The sequence below is a fragment of the Typopeltis vanoorti genome, chromosome 9 (assembly GCF_054136105.1).
Source record: "Typopeltis vanoorti isolate ZY-2024b chromosome 9, IOZ_Tvanoo_1.0, whole genome shotgun sequence".
NCBI classification, from domain to species: domain Eukaryota; kingdom Metazoa; phylum Arthropoda; class Arachnida; order Uropygi; family Thelyphonidae; genus Typopeltis; species Typopeltis vanoorti.
The window spans coordinates 137282095-137300540 of record NC_143557.1 but is presented as its reverse complement, the minus strand read 5'-3'; the positions used below and the strand labels follow the sequence as shown (position 1 = coordinate 137300540).

Genomic DNA, 18446 nt, shown 5'->3' with positions numbered 1-18446 from the left:
ATATTTAATTCGATTAAATTGGATTACCTCCATCCTGAATGACAACGCAATTAAGAGTGAAGTGTGGGAACAGTGACATGAATAGGACCTGTAAGATGGAGCAAGGTCATGAAAATAGTTATGGAGGCCAATCAAGTAGGCCAAAATGACGTATAAACAGATGTCAGTGGTTCCCACCCAGCCAGCGCAGCAAGAGCAAGACTGCAACACGTGCGCAGTTGCTTATTTACTTATACTTAAATGTATTCGATCCCAGTCTCATTTTTGCTCATTGACATACAAGTGAGCGTTAATGTTCTAAAATTCATCAACATACATATTACGTAATATTAAAATTACGTAATAGTAAAATAGAGGGGATCGATAAAAAGTCAAGAAACTCTTGAAGGGGTTGATGGTCAAAGAAGTTTGGCGACCCCTGCTATCGATGATGATCTTAATATGAAGGTCGAAACGTCGGAAAATTAAAATAGTTATTTATAACATGGTTGTGAAGTCCATAATTTCTAAAACGAATGCTGATCACCGTGTAAAACTAAAAGATAGAATTTATATCAATGACTTCTGCAATCTGAAACTAAGCAGTGTGTCATCTACTTTTGTAGATGACACACTACTCATTTTCTCTACAGACACAGCTGAACAAATGCAAACCATAGCAGATGCTGATCTTTTAAAACAGGGGTCTCAAACTCAAACGCAGCAAGTCAAATAGATGTATATCTGATGTTGGTCGTATTCAATATTATTCTGTGAACCAAAACATAAACTAAAAAAAAGAAAGGCTCTAACAAAGGCCCTTTTGTTGCTGGGCCTTTACGATTTACGTAAACAGTTACACCACCATTTAAATTTATAACCGTTTTTATCTTTAAATTTTAAAAATATAACAAGTTTATATAAGTTCAATTACATTTTATTCATACTTTAAGAAAATTATTTAAATACATAATTTTGACTTACAAAAATAAAGATTTTTATTTATGAAGTCCTTTTTTTAATTTGATTTTGATCCTGAAACTTGACATCTTTTCCTCTGTACTAACATGTCAATATCTGCTTTTTCATTTTGTGTTGCAATATGAAGTATTGCATTTAATCTAGAATTTTTTATTCATGAGCGGAACTTTGACTTAAATTTCATAATTAAAAATAATTGCTCACATAGGTGCTTCCAAAGATTGACAATATTTTTGCACAATAAATTTTATATTTGGGATATTTACTGCCAAGGTATTCATAAAAATTTGGTATGTCAACTTCGTTATATTTATTTTTTAGTTCAGCATTGCACTGGAGTTCAATTGCTTCCATTTGTAATTCTTCGTCAACATTTTCAATATTAATTAAAAAAAGTGAACTGAATAATAATAATTCATTTTCAGACTGGTTGAAATCAGAAAATCTTTTTTCAAATTCAATTTTCAATTCTTCAATTTGAGGAATGTACTTTTCAGGCATCATTATTATTTTGAGAAATATTATTCTTTCGATTTAAGTGTAGGGAAGTGGGCTAAATTATTCTTTGTCAAGTGGGTTTACCAAAGATAGAGAGTTTGCCAGAAATGACTTAATTGAATCATACGTATCACCTGTTCACATCCTTGCAGAGCAATATTCAAAGTGTTTAAATGGCTTGTTATGTCAACTAAAAAGGCAAAGTCTTTGCACCAATCTTCATCAGTGAGCTGTGGAATCAGTTTTCCTTTGGATGAAGTACATGTGTCAATTTCTTTTAAGAATTCAAAAAATCTTTTTAAAACGACACCACAACTAAGCCACCTAACCTCCATATAATAGAGCAAACTGCTATATTGTGAATCCAATTCATCCAACAAAGCACTGAATTGTCGATGATTCAAGACGTGAGAACATATCCAGTATACTGTTTTAATTACTACACTAATGACGTGTTCCATCTTTAGTTTTTTTATCACAAAGTGACTCCTGGTATATTATGCAATGAAATGATTTAAGTTTGTCCTTGCACATTTCCTTTTTCATTTGAAGTTTTGTAACAAGTCCGACGTTAACACCAACCATAGCAGGAGCCCCAACTGTAGTCACACTTACTAATTTTGACCAGTCCACGTAAGCATTTTCAAGACTTTCCTCAATACACAAATATAAGTTATTTCCTGTCATTGTTCCTGACATAGGCACTTCTTCAATCACATTCATATTGTCATCAGTGCCACAAATAAATACTGCTAACTGGGAAGTATTAATAATGTCTTTATATTGTCAACTGTAATGGAAAAACACTACAAAACTTTATTTTTTCACGCAATATATCTTGGAAGTTCTCTGCTATATCTTCAACATGCTCTGCAACTGTATTTCCTGATAGGCTTATACTTTGAAATGCTTGCTTTTTTTCTGAACACATGATTTCGACTGCACTTAAAATACAAATTTTAATAAATTCTCCAGTAAAAGGTTTTGAAGCCCGAGCAATTTTTTCACTTATGATGTAACTACATTTAACAGTAGCATCACTTGTTGTAATAACATTCGAAAATATCCTCTGTTGAAACTTCAGTTCATTTTTTAAATCTTAAAGTTTGTCATCACGCATCTTTTTTGTATATTTATCACAGTTTTTATGGTTTGTTTCATAATGGCATTTTAGGTTACATTCTTTCACCATGGAGACACTTTGTCTACATATCAATAGCAAATGGGAAATATGCATAGCACATGGGAAATATGCCGTCTTCCATTTTTCTTAAAAAGTTCTGCCTTCTTGATCTATTTTTCTTTTTTTAACTTTAACTTCAGACATTGTTATGAGCAAAAAAAAATGTAAGTTATTGAGGTAATTTTTATTAACACACCATGATATTACAATGATAGCCCGTAACTTACTGACATTGTATCACACGACTCAAAATGGCTGTGTGACAAGTAACTTCCATTCAGTGTTGCCAACATTTGATGATAGAAACACGGTAAAAAGAATTGTAGTAATAAGTTTTACTTTTGTTTAAAGTCATAAAACATTCAGGAGTTTGAATTTTTTCTGTTTTAATCCCCGCAGGATGTTAGAAACATTGATTTTTTAGAAAAGAAATCATTAAGGTTGCGGGCCAGATAAAAAGCCTTCACGAGCTGTATCCAGCTTGCGGGCCGCCAGTTTGCGACCCCTGTTTTAAAAGTAACAAATTAGTTCCAGTCAAATAAATTCAGTCTGAATGTCTCTAAAACTAAATATGTAAATTTTAATTTGCAAAATACGACAGGGAAAATGAATTTCACTGCGCAATTAATTTTGCATGATCGGAATTGCAGGACAAATTCAAATTGGAACTCTGAGGAAATAGAAAAAGTCAATGTACTTGTGATTAAAAATTAATAGTAATTTAAGCATATTACTGATGTTGTAAATGAAGTAAGGATTATGTTAAACAGATTTTACTACCTAAATAGATTCTTAAATTTAAATATGTTAAAAATATTATATTCTGCCTGGATTCAAAGTACACTACAATATGATATTTTAAGCTGGGGAGGAATCTATTGCACTACGCTAAAACCTCTAGTTTCAACTCCGAATAAAGTAATTCAAATCTTAACTAGAAAACAAATACAAGGATAATGCAATGTGCAATAAATACACCATACTAAACATACCATCCCTTGGATATTTATATGTATGTAGGTTACTGCTATTCATAAAAAATGATAACGAATACGTAAATATCAAACAAGATGCTTTCTTTAGCACAAGGGCCTAAAATACAGGGTGTTCGGGATAAATTTGACATATTTATAATTAATTATATTTTTCCGTAAGTTACATGTATTAACACACACTTCTCTTCATTTAAAAGGTTGGACCCTTCTTCATTCATATACAAGATGTCAGAAAGGATGGATAGCTGGAACCCACCTGAATCATGGAAGAGAATAACTTGTATCATGATGATTCGTGCCGGCCATCAAAATAAGGATATTTCGACTGCTGCCCAATGCTCCCTGAATACAGTAAAAACAATCAGGCATGAACTAGAGACTTGCAATGGTGACTACGAGGATGTAGCAAGAAGAAAGATCCCTAGCAGACGATCTGATTGCGTTCGTACAGCAGAATTCCTCGCAAATCTGCAGGAACAGGTGTTGAAGAACCCTGGCATTGGAATTCGGGCTTTGTCACGTGAAATGAATGTTGCAGCCTCTACTATGAAGCTTGCACTCAATGAAGACCTCCGCTACTACTCATACAAGCGCCGCAAAGGTCAGCTGCTTACAGAAAAGGCCCGTGAAAAACGTTTGATAAACGCGAAGAAACTTCTAAGCAGAGTGAAACATCCTGCGGAACCACAAACAATCTGGTTCTTTTCCGATGAGAAAAACTTTTGCCAGGATCAAAAACACAACACGCAGAATAACAGATGGCTTGCATACAGTACAAAGGACATTCCTCGTGTAATGCAGACTAAATTTCCCCAAACTGTGATGGTTTTCGGATGTGTATCCTCTGAAGGCAATGTGATGCCTCCGCATTTTTTCCAAGAGGGCCTCAGGTTGACTTCAGATGGATACGTGGAGTTGCTAAACACTGTAGTCAAGCCCTGGATAACAAGGGTAGCCAATGGTAGGCCGTATGTATGGCAGCAGGATTCGGCCCCTTGCCACACCTCTGGGAAAAGTCAAAAATGGTTGTCTGAAAATTTCTACGACTTCACCAGTCCAAATGTTTGGCCTCCAAACTCCCCAGACCTTAACCCCATGGATTATTTTGTATGGGGCACAGTTGAAAAAGACACCAATCGCACTTCCAGTAATACAAAAGCCCAGTTAATGGATAAAATTAAAACAGTTTTTGCGGCCCTTCCCAGGGAGACTGTAGCATCGGCTTGTTCGAGGTTCCGAAGCAGGATTGAAGCTGTGATCGATGCTAATGGTGGTTATTTTGAGTAAATCTTGTTGATAGTATTGTAATTAACTCTGCCTGTAATGTTTTTTGTCAATTCATTAAATTTAATAGATACAAAGAAGATTCTCTTTTTCCTTACGAAACTGTCAAATTTATCCCGAACACCCTGTATATAGTTCTTAAAGCTAATAAAAAAGCAATACACAAACATTATACTTATTTAGCACCAAAAATATTCAACATATTACCTTTATCAATAAGAAATGAAACTAACTCAAACAAATACCAAACTGTAGTGAAAGAATATTTATTTTCTCACAGAAATGAGGAAGCTCTGTTCAAAATAATTGTATGAATGATTGATTTTTGCATATTGGTATCAAAAATATCAATTTCAAATGAAAGATGTAAATACTATTTAACTACTATAATTACACTATAAATAACTACTATAAAACATGGACGACCTTTTCGAAAAAATAAAAAACCTAACTCTATCCCAAGATGACATCCTCACTTCATTGGATGCGGCCTCTTTATACACTAACGTCGACGTCCCCAGAACTTTAGGCATCATACACACACTACTCACAGAAGACCACACCCTACACTCTCGTACTAATCTAATGCCCATTTATATTATTAACTTAATAAAACTAATGATTTCGGCAAACTTCTTCAAGTTCAACAACAACATGTACATTCAAATCTTCGGACTCCTCATGGGCCAAAACATCAGTGGACAACTAGCGGAATTATTCCTAGCACATATAGAATCACTCCTACTCCACCCTTCCCTTCCCTCCGGCATCACCTTTTATGGCAGATACGTGGACGATATTCTGCGCATTGGTAATCCCACACACATCACCACCTTAAAAACATCCCTAAACGGTTACAGCAACAGACTAAAATTCACCACAGAAACCGAACAGAACAAATCCATCAATTTCTTAAATTTGACATTAACCAGAACACACAACAAAATAGCCACGAAAATATACCACAAACCCTCGCATATCGGAAACTACCTCAATTTTCACTCATACCATCCATATTCTGTTAAAAAATCTGTCATCTTATCACAATTCATAAATGCCTACAAATTTTCAACCAATCAGAATAATCTAAATGCAGAAATAAAAAAACTAACACAGATCTTCATAAATCGCAACTATCCTACACAACTGATTAACTATGCAAATAAGACAGCAAAAAACCGCCAAAACAACCCAAGTACCAAAACGAACTTCCCAACACAAAAAATTATCCAACTACCATACACCCAAAACACATACAAAGCTTATAAATACATCTTCAAACATACTGGCTACAAATTGGTATTTACCACAAACCAAAAACTGGCAAATCTCCTAAAATCCACCAAACCTCACACACAGAAAGAAATATTTGAACATCACAATGTAGTCTATAAATTTCCCTGCCCAAAAGACTGTGATATTACCTACACAGGTTCCACCATCAGGTCTTTATGGGCAAGACTACAAGAACACTACCGTGATTGTAACATCCCTATTCCAGAACATCTAAACACAAAAAAAAGTAACATCAAAAAGAAAAATCAAATACAAAGCACAGGAAAAACGGAAATAGCTGTTCACGCCCTTGAACAAAAATATACCCCACAGATCGACAAGGCCATCATAGTAGACAGACAAGACAATGAAACAATGCTTAGAATATCGGAAACAATAGCCATAAAATGTGACGCTAACTCTATCAACGTACACAGGCCCTACATAATCTCCGAGGTTTGGAAGCTTCACAACCCCGACCAATAGGCGATAACACAAACACTTCAAAAACAGAAGCACCTACCCGACCTGACATAGCATCCACTTTCCCAATGTGTTCAGATGATGACCGAGAATAGTTGAAATGGACCACACCCCGTCAACCCCCTTTCCCCCTATATAAATAATCACCCCTTTCACCTTTCCCCCACCCTATATAATATAGTAATATAATATATATGTTTACATATATATTACGGAAAAAAACCCGGGTTTTTCTAATTTAATTCTCCCAAATTGCCTACCCCCTCCACATACTCAGTAAGTTTCGGACATCGCATAAAGAATAAAAGCCGCAACACCCAGAAAAAGGTATGTGTAAATTTCTCTTACTTATGCTACATATACTTTGGTAAACTTACATCTGCAACCCTAAGAATCCGTGAGTAAATAGCCAATGACATTTAAACAGGGGCACTCCTAAACTGAAGCAGGCAAAATAGCCGTAATTATAATAGTTTATTAAGAGGAGTAACTTGGGAGTTTTTCCAGAAATAATATACACTATTTAACTACTTTGTTTTATTTTGTTCCTAATTAATGTTATGCAGCTTTTTACTTTACATATTAGCATGTCTCCTCTGATTTGATTATGTTATTATATTATAAGAATATAATAATGTATAATATGTATATTATATAGATGTACATATGTGTATATAATGATGATGCATTACATAACTTTTTTGTAACTTTATGCATATCATAACCTGGATAAGCTGTTGCTCTTAGGTTACACATGATCATCAAAAATTTGTACTAGAATATGAAGCAATCAATTTTCATTGCAATTATTAATATACATTATTAGTTGTATAATAAATGTTACATGTATTTATCCTACTTTCATAGTTAAATTGTTAATTGTCATCATTTGATATGATAAGCAAGTATCAATTTTCATAGAAAAAAATATTGGTACCCACTACTCTCTCTTCCCAATCTCAAATGCGCTTGTGACCACAACCAAGTTGAGAATCTCCGATCTAAGTGAACTCTGTTAAGACGAAACTGAGGAAATGCCAGGGGAATGGAGAGAAAGTATACCAGTTTCAATATATAAGAACAAAGGTGTTATCCAGTCCTGTAGCAACCACAGAGGAATTAAACTCATGAGTTACACTGTGAAGATATGGGAAAGGGTAAATGAGAAGAGATTGCAAGACTTGGTGTCAATTAGTGAAGAGCAATTTCAGTTTATGCCCAGCTGGGGAACAACTGATGCAATCTTTGCTAAGACACAGCACAGAAAGATACTGCGAGAGTAACATGGTACTTTTTGTGGTCTTCGTTGATTTGGAAAAAAACTTTGATAGAGTCCCAAAAAAAAAGAGATATGTATAAGCATGAAGAAGAAAATGATTCAGAGAACTATGTACATCTTGTATAAGACATGTATGATGATAGTAAAACCATCATGCATGTCTTGATAAGACATGCATGATGACAGGCTGAGATGGGGAGCAGGAACTACTGAGGCACCTCCATTATTATTATCTGGGAGTACCTTAGTAGTGCCTCAAATTATTTATGCTTCTGGATGTGTTAACTGCAACAGTAAGAACTGAATCATCCTGGACAATGATGTTTACTGATGATGTGGAGATTTTTCACAAAATCTGAGTAGGAAGCCAAAGAAAGATTTCAATAATGGAGGAAAGCTTCAGAAGACAGTGGTTTGAGGATCAGTAGAAACAAGACAGAGTACATGTGTTGTAGTGAAGCAGCAGGAAGTATAACATTGCAGGACAGAGGCAAGCCACAAGTGTTTAGGCTCACATATCTAGGATCATGTGTTCAAAGTGATGGATACCTGGACTGAAAACTTAACAGGAGGATCCAATCAGGGTGGATAAACTGGAAAAAGGTATCTTGTGTTATACAAAAATATCTAGCAAGTTAAAAGGAAAGATCTACAAAATGTTAGTAAGAGATGTACTGATGTATAGCAGTGAGACCTGGAAGATGACCAAGAGATTGGGGAAGAAAATGGATGTAGCCGAAATAAGAATGCTGAGATTGTAAGTGGTGTAACATGATTGGATAAGATCAAAAATTCACTGATCAGGGAAACAAATAAGGTAACCCAAAAATTTCGAAAGTTTAGAGAATCAAGGATGATGTGGTTTGGTCATGTTATGCAGCAAGATAAAGGCTATGTAGGAAGGAGAGTACTGAAGGTGAAGACAACAGGCAAAAGAAGTAAGTAGAGATTTAAACAATGATGGCAGGACAGCTTGAAAGGGGACCTCCAAGACTGCAGACTAGAGGAGAAACTTGGACAGAACTGAGCAGAGGCAGCTGATTCACTGAGTGATCCTACTTGAATGAGAATGAAGCTGAAGAAAATTTAACCTTCTGCAAGTCTACCATTAATATACTAAAATTAGCTAAATTGAAAAGTTTCACTGTATTTTTAATGGGACATTTACTTCTTTCACTATTGATATCTATAATGGGACTAAATGCACAAAAATCACATTTCCCAAATTCCCATTTTGAAATCTAGAGAACCCACAAATAGTGTTCTCCAGATAAGGTTTTACTTTTTTGTGATAGCATTTTCTAATTGTTACAATAACAGTTGCTCTTGATACATTAAATATCATTTACATTCAGTAATAAAGATAAGTAGTTTGTGCAGTGCAATGTCTGAGAAATGTATACTGAAGGCAGCTGGAATTTGCTTTGAAAGTGATAGTTGTGGAAAAGTGTGCTGAAAATGATATGAGATTGAGGATCAAAAGTGTGTTTCAGGTTTCAAGACTGAAGTAGCATATGGAACTCAGAATATGATTGAAAATGTGTGCATGTGTGATGCAATGTCAGATAAGAGTAAGAGCGAGATTAAATGCAGCATGATTATGATTGAGAGAGAGAGTAAAAGTGTAGAATGAAAGAATAGTATGACTAATGTAAAGAACGAAGGACTGGCTGCAATAAGGGAGACAGCTCAGTTGTATAGCTCATAGACAGGGCAAAGCGGAAGCTGGAGCGAAAGCAGAAATGTGTGGTGAGTGGACAAGCTGATAACAGAAAGAAAGAAAAATTAATGGGCGAGTGATGTACAATGATTCAATCATAAAAGGTGCAATTGGCAAAATCGTGCTTTCCGGGTGTGAAAATTAATGATGTAAGCGAGTCTATTAGAGCACAAAACAGTATGGTGAAAGAAATAATCATAGTGACTGTGTAAAAATTTGATATAGCTTCAAAATGACAAGGCATTTCATCAATTTTTTTACAGAGGTCAAGTCCTATAAGATTGTCACAAAAATGACCTTGTATGTCTGTGTATAGTTAAAGCTAAATGTTAACGTAAATAATCCTATGGGAATTAATTGTGCTTACTGCTCTAAGAAGGAAATTTCTAGAATGTCATGATCAAAGGCAATACCTTGCCACCAGAAACTTTGTGTGGTAGCTCTTTATAAGGACATATGAAAGTTGTTTGAGAACTCCACTTGTAAACACCTTCGAGGTCAGTGTCAAATGGACCGACAACTTCAGACGAGCTTCCACTGCCCAACAAAATAGGATTAAAGGAGTGCAGTAGGAGAACAAAGAAACAGTCAGTGCTAGTGAAAGATCAAGAGATTGCGCTGAAATGTTTGGAGTCCAATATCTTCATGCAGGGATCCAAAAGAGGATGAATAAAAGGCATTGGCCAGAAGAACGGATATCAGTTTTCCATCAGTTGTCTAGAGAAAGTCCATCGGATGTCAACCATCAAGGAGAAGTCATGCCAGAAGTCTGAAGGGACGATGACAGGAGCCGATCTGACAGGCAGAGATTAGACCTGATGACAATCTTCGCCAGGAGCTATTTTCCAAAGAGAGGAATTTTCGAGCTGGAAGGAACTTCTCCGTTACATTAACGTGCACGCACTCCTCATGCCGAACCCTTTTGCACGAAGTGCTGGAGAGACAGCGTCCCAGAAGCCGTCAGTGTAAATAATCTAATGGCAGTGTACAAAGGGAGTAAAAACCTGACAAGGAAAAGTCAGAACTCCAATTCGAAGCCAAGGAATAAGTACGCACAGTGGGTAGCAGCCCTAAAGTGAGTTTGATCCTTTTATTCTGTTTCGTGAATTATAGGAGAACTTTATTAGTGGGCTGTTAAGTTTAAGGTGCTGAATTTGGGGAGAGCTAATGAATGAATTTTAAAGAAAGGAATGAATTTTAATGTTTGATAAGTGATTGAAGATCATGCATGTACTAGTTGAAAGTTAGCAGTGTGATAGTAGTACAATTGCCTAGGATAGTATCAATTTGTTAATAGTATTTGTTAATAGTACAATTGCCTAGGATAGTAATTTAGTACTGGAAAGGAATGAATATTTATGTGTCATGATAATCTTGAATTGAAAGTGTATTTTAACATGACAGTTTTATTAAGAGTTAAACTGAGAAATGTCTCATTAACAGAATTATAGAGTAAATTATTTAGTTGTAAATAAAATGTGTTTTTCAATTGTCAAAAGAGTGTTGCCTGAATTTTAATTATAAGATGCACTGCTCCGAAAAAAATTTTAGAACCTATTTGCAGGAACCCAGGAGAAAGATAGAGAGAATAATTAGTGGACCACAACTGTAAACTATAATTAATCGGAGGTAATTTGTGTTTAAACGGGAAATCTACTGGATGCACTTACCATATCTTATTGCTACCATATCTTAGAAACGAACATCGGTGGTGCAGCTTATCAAATAAATTTTCTGGTGTTCGAGGAATAAGAAGGGAAGGTGCAGAAGGCAGTTAGTAGAAAAGGAGTTTATGCATTAAGGGAAAACTTATATAGGAAGGAATAGAATAATATTACAAAGGCGCAGCCAACTGCAGATTGCATAGAGTAAAAGGTAAAAAAAAAGATAACGGTATACAAGGATAGAATACCGAGATTAAAGGGGGGGGTAAATTAATGAATAAAAAAGAAATAAGTAGAAAATACTGAGATTAAAAGAAGAATAGATAAAAAGAAATAAGTAGACAATATACCCCCCCCCCTCCTGTTTACAGCTGGAATGAATGATTCAAAAGGACAAAAGTATGACATGAAAGAGGAAATAAAAATATTACTGGAAGTAGCAAAAGAAAAAGAGAGTTAAGAAAGTGAGTCTGTTGCTGAGGTATGACAGAGTAGAGCTGAGAAAGGGGGGGGGGGCATAATAACGAATAACTTGATGCATAGGTTATGAAGGAGTGGTGTCGAGTTTGTGGAGTGAGTGTGATGGGTGGAAGGACTTATACAAGAAGGATGATTTGCATCTGAATGGATTTGGTGTTCAGAGACTGGGAAAAAAAGTGTTGTTGAATGAAGTGAGAGTGGATGTGCAGAATCAAGGAAATTAAAGCTTTTAAGGGGGGGGGGGAGCGAGGTGGACTGTTGAGTGGATATGCAGAGATCAGTGAGTGTAAGAATGTGTATGAGGTCTGACACAGAAAAAATGAGACTGTGCCTGTATCTCTTTTTATTAACAAATTCAGAAAATCAACTATGATCTCCTTCAAAATAGTTCCCTTGTGAGTTGACACACAGCTGCATACGATGCTGCCAATGTTCAAAGCAATTCTGCAGATCATTTTCTGAAAGGCTGTTGAGGATCTCCATCATTTCTGCTTTCACATCTTTTACCGACAAGTTGTTAGTTAATCACAACATCACTGTTAATCACAACAGTGATGTTGTGATTAACTAAAAACTGCTTCACAGACAAAGTGTTGTGGGATGGTGCATTGTCTTGGTGCAAAATCCAACCGTTTCTCCACAATTCTGATCATTTCCTTCTCAAGCATTTGCGCAATTTTGCCAAGATTTCAAGGCAATACTACTGGATTTACCATCTGGCCACTGTGAAGCCACTCTGACATTACAATACCCTGGATATTGAAGAACACAAACAACATGGCCTTGAACTCTGAACGACTTATGCGTGCTTTTTTTGGTCTTGGAGATGTTGCTGACTTCCAGTGCATTGATTGTCATTTGGTTTCTGGATCATACGTAAATATCCAAGTTTCATCACAAGTAATTACAGAATTCAAAAATCTGGTTCATACTTAATGCGTTGCAAAAGGTCCAAACAGAGTTCCTTGCTAAATTCTTTCCTTCATATTATTCCAGTCAGTTTCAATATTGTTTGCAGTTGACCATGAAATGTATATAAAAAAAATAAAAAAATAAATAAATAAAATAAATAATAAAAAAACAACAACAAACAAATAGGAAAAGGGTGATTGTGGGTGATTTTAATTATGGCGATATAGATTGAGATGACAACCAGAAGTAAAGAAAATGAGATTCTTGAGTTTTGGAGGGATAACTGCCTCAGGCAGTATGAGTCTTAAATGAGGTGTCAAATCTCCCTCTGGTTAACTGAGAGTGACCACCATGAAGTGATTACCTGGGTGATTGCCAGCCATGTGAGGACTTCTGTGAGAAAATGGTATATGTGGAATTATGAGGCTGGTGATTATGAGAAGCTCAGGAGACAGCTTGCAGTTGGAGCATGGAATGAGGAGTTAGACAGAAAGGAGATCAATGCTGCTTGGGTGATATTCAAGAACTATCTGGTTCTTGAATATCAGACAAGTGGAATGAGTTGCCAGAGACAGTTGAGAATACTTTATGAATGAGTTTAATGTGCTGTATAATAAATTTAGTTTAATCCTTTATCCAAGTGTGAGCAAACAAAGTTTGCACCTGAAAGTATCTTCAGGACTGGGGTAAGGTAGTGCAACACCAGGCAACTCCTTGCAAAGGTGGAGCAAGTTACTATCACTCCTATCTCAGCATCTCCCATAATGCAAAACACATCTCCTTGCAGATATGTCTAATGTTATGCATTAAGGGAAGGGCCACTACCCAGACTAGTTTCGACCTTTATTGAGGTCTCTTCAGTGGGAGCCAGGCCCAAGTGGAGATACCAGCCAGAAAGCATTAGCAAGGTCATCTCTACCTATAGGAGTTGCTAAATGGTGTGCCACCTTTTTAATAAATTACTCTGGATTTAGAGAAAGATGTTGAAAGTTTATTTTTCATTATATTCTAACCAAGTGAAAAATAAACTTTTAATGTGCTGTGTGAATAATAGTTAGTGAGTGCTTACAGAAATGAGACTTTTGACTCCATGGAGATGCCTGCATTATAGTAATTATAATAATAATATATGCTTAATTAAATAAATATTTAAAATAATTTGAAATAAAAAAAATTACCATACCTGAGTGTAACAGCAGGAAGAACAAAGAACATCCATAAATGGACAACAAATACCAAAATAATTTGAAAAATCAACCTTCCTAAAATATGCTTTTTAAGATATAATGCTCTATCTGCAACAATTAACCCAAACTGAGCAATCAGCATTATAAGAAATGGTATTGGGACCTAAATGGAAGAAAAAAATTTAGATAATTTCATCATTTACATATGACTCAAGTAGCATTCTAATAATTTATACACATTTTCAGAAAAAAATTGCCAAGTAGATTACATTATTATTATTATTATTACGTGACGCCTTCAAGAAGTTCAAAGACTCATAGAGATAGGGCACCCATTCTACAACTCTCTGGCTCTCCCACTCATCCACCAACTACAGTGAACCGCGTCAACCACGTCAATGCCATCTGCTGTCCATCAACCACCACCACCACCACCACCGCTAATATTTTCACAGACAATCACAAATTCATGCCCATGGCAGGATTTGAACCTGCAGCTTTTCGGCTGGAGAGTGGATACACTAACCACTTGGCCAACCAGGCTATCATGTATTAATAATATTAATAAATGACGACCTGGTTATATAATATAATATTAAATATAATATCAATAATATTGATTAATAATAAAATTATTAATATTATTTGTCAAGAGCTTTTAAATTAGACATTGATGAGATGAGAATGATATCCTGATGGGAACACAAATGAAGGGAAATGCTTTTTGTTAGGACAGAAATGGCAAGAGGGTTAGGGATGATGAAAGAGGAATTATGTCTGCACAAGGTCAAGACATATAAAGGGAACATACTAGCAAAGGTTTGAAGCAGATGGTGTAAGGTGGAGGCTGATAGGATGCATTTTTAGTTGGATGCTGCTATAAACTGGAGAATGTGGCAGGTGGAGACAAAGAAATGTATCAAAAATCTATGACTTAGTAAACAAGAAAAGGATGATCACTATGAGTGATTTTAATTATTATGGTAATTGGAATAAGGAGTAACAATTAATTTCTAGAGGAAAATCTTAGATACAATATGCAATGGAGTACAGAAAACGAGGGTTGAGTGTTAGATCTGATTATATCATCAGAGGATGTGACTGTGAATGGAGTATGAGTATCTATTCTTTCCCTGGTTAGTGAGAATGACCATGAGATGATCACTTGTGTTGTAGCCAGTCATATAAGAACTTGTGTGAGAAAAGGATATATGGGGAACTATGTGGTCAGTGATTATGAGAAACTTAGAAGACAAGCGGGAGCTATATAGCATGAAAGCAGCACGAAGTTGAATGGAAAGGAGACAGATGTTGCTTGGACACTGAACAGCTTATCGTGATATTTCATCCTCATGAATGTAACATAATAAAGAGTTGAGTGTAGAGGATATGGAGAAGAGATTGTGAGTGAGCAGGAAGTATATGAAGAATTCAGAAAACCTGATGTTATTAGCACTAAACTATATTTAACATAATGGCAGTCTACTGCAAAGTTTGTGAAGAGACAGAAAACAAAACCGGAAATGCACTTTGTGCAAATTCAGCGAACAACAAAGACCTGTTCAGTGTTCTAACTCTTTGTTCCATGATGGATGCCATTCAAGTGCTAGCCAATGCCCACTGGCAACTTCTCCCAGGGATGATGACTCATGCATTCCAGATATTAGTAACATGGACAATATATGTTTTACAGATTTAATAGAGATAATGAAAGAATTAAAAAAAGACGTCTCCGACTTAAGAAGTTCGACAGAGTATACCTCGAACAAAATAGATGACTTTCTGGCTATCATTGCTGGCCTGACAAAAGAAGTTAAAGAACTTAAAACAAAGGACTTTGAACTAGAAAATGCAAATATGAAGCTGTGTAGGGAACTTAAAAAAAATTCACGAAACAGGGGATGACTTGAATCAACAGGCAATTAGCTCAAACCTGGAAATTGTTGGTGCTCCTCATGAACCATGTGAAAATATGAAAGAAAGAGCAAAGAAAATTGCACATAAAATCAAGATCAACTATAATGAAGATGATATTGAGGCTACGCATTGTTTCTAGTGGGCAGAAAAACAGAGCAATGCCTAACATTATAAAATTCAAAAGTAAAGCAATCAGAAACAAATGGCTGGATGGAAACAAAAATATGAAATATAGAACTAAGCACAACTATATATGTGACAATTTTAAGAATAGCAAAATATATCTAAATGAGCATTTGACTGGAAATCTAAAACATCTACTGTTTATTGCAAGAAATGTAAAGAAGTACACTACAAATATCTCCAGATCAAACAGAGCAAACTTTTCATGAGAAGAGAATACATCAAAAATATGGCAGATCAGATGCGAAGAAGACTTGTCTAAACTCCGAGAAAAACAGCAAGAGTAAAAACTGACCCACAAATAGTAATGACAGATAAGTATAACTGTGAATACATTTTTCATACATGTGTAATATGTAATGATTCAATAGAATTAAGAAACTTTTTATTCTCAGACACTGTAAGTACTTTGAATATTTTGCATATAAACATAAGAAGTATTCGAGATAAATTAGAACACACATAGAATTACTATTAGACAATTTAAACTATTGGTTAGATGTTCTGATATTAACAGAAATCTGGGTTAAAGACAAAGAAATTGATTTGTACCATTTAAGTGGATTTAAAAATTATTATCAATGTAGAAATTATAACAAGTCTGGAGGTGTAGTTATCGTTATTTGAAATTCCATATTGTTATTATTATTACATCACACCTCCAGGGAGTCCAAAGACTCATCGAGGGAGGGCATCAACTCTAAAACTCTCTGTCTCACTACTCCACCAACCTTCATCATCTAACATCAATGCCATCTATTGCCGACTACCACCACTAGTGCTTTCACAGACAATCACAAACATCCATGCCCATGGCTGGATTCAAACCCGCAACCTTTTGGCTGGAGAGCGGATACGCTGACCACTCAGCCAACCAGGTCGGCGATATCTGTTATCAACATATCTGTTAATAACATTATTAACATAAAATGAAAACAGCTGAAAATGTCAGTTTATATTTCATTTTAGAAATTATGGACTTTACAACCATGTTATAAATAACTCTTTTAATCTGGAGGTAATTAAGGTCATCATCTGGAGTATATGACCTTAATATGAAGGTCGAAACGTCGGGAAATTAAAAGAGTTACTTATAACACAGTTGTAAAGGCCATAATTTCTAAAGGAATGCTGATAATCATGCAACACTAAAAGAAAGAATTCAGTTTATATTTAGAACATAATGGCTATATGTATAATGGCTATAATGTATAATGTATAATGGCTATATATAGGTCACATTGCTACACAGAGTCTTTATACAAGAATTCAAGTGTAGTCTAGGTGAGATCAGAAGTGACAATGTTCTCATAATTAGGATATGAATATTGACTTACAGAGGAATAGTGGCTCCTCTCCAAATTATCTAGACTTGCCATGCATGGACTTGAACAATATATTAATGTCCCCATGAGAAAATTCAATGGTGGTAGAACATGCCTAGATTATGTATTCGGGAGAACTTTAAGTGGAAACAAAATCCAAGCAGCAGTACTACAGCAACTTCTTGGATCACTTTCCAATTGGCATCAAACTATTCGAAGTACAGAATGGAGACAGTACAATCAAAAATATTCCCCTACACAACAACTGACTCCAGAGTATTGAAGCATAACTTGAGCACTGTCTCTTGAGAAGAGATAACAACAGAAACTAATGCTGATAACTTCTATCATAAATTTATTGTGATATTAAACAATAAAATACTAGACTCAATTAAAGTTAAAATAATAGACAAAATGAAAGAAACAAAGCCCTGGATTACACAGGAAATCAGACACTACATAAAAATTAGATATAAAGTGTATAAAAAGTTTAAAAAATACTCACACAATCAATATTATGAACACGGCTTCAAGTACTGAAGAAATCTAATACACCATAAATTAAAAGAAAGTAAAAAATGAATACTACAGAAATGAATTTCTAACATGCCAAGGAAACCCCATAAAACAATGGAAGTTTGTGAATAAATTAATTGGCAAAGATACATAAACAAACCCACCCCATATGTAAAGATATCGATAGGAATAAAGAAAATGAAGATAGAGGATTAGCTGAAGAATTCAATAATCACTTTGCCATGATCAGTGAAAGCATTCTGAAAAATGCTAAAACCACCCCTCAGAAATGCACTCCCAAGAGAATTGATAACTCCATATATCTTTTCTCCACTTGTGAAAGCAAAATCAAAAGTGTTATAGCTAGCCTAAAAACAACCAAAACTTCAGGATATGATGGTATTAACACTAGGCATTGTGAAAGAATGCCAAATGTGCATTATGGAATCCCTAATGTACATTTTTAACTTAAGAAGGCCAATTTGTGCCAATTTACAAAAAGGGAAACAAAAATAACATGAAAAATTACAGACCGATCTCCCTTCTACTGGTCTTTTTGAAAATACTAGAGCAATTGGTTAAAAA

General features: G+C 35.2%; 1 protein-coding gene across 3 annotated transcripts in view; it reads right to left on the bottom strand.

Annotated features, from left to right (window-relative positions):
• Piezo (piezo type mechanosensitive ion channel component) overlaps window positions 1–18446 on the bottom strand; it is a 1325935-nt gene that overhangs the window by 151629 nt on the left and 1155860 nt on the right. For all 3 annotated transcript variants that reach the window (XM_090398322.1, XM_090398324.1, XM_090398323.1), the window contains one exon: window positions 13917–14083. In XM_090398322.1, coding sequence (XP_090254448.1) covers window positions 13917–14083 — 167 coding nt within the window. The remainder of the gene's footprint in view (window positions 1–13916; window positions 14084–18446) is intronic.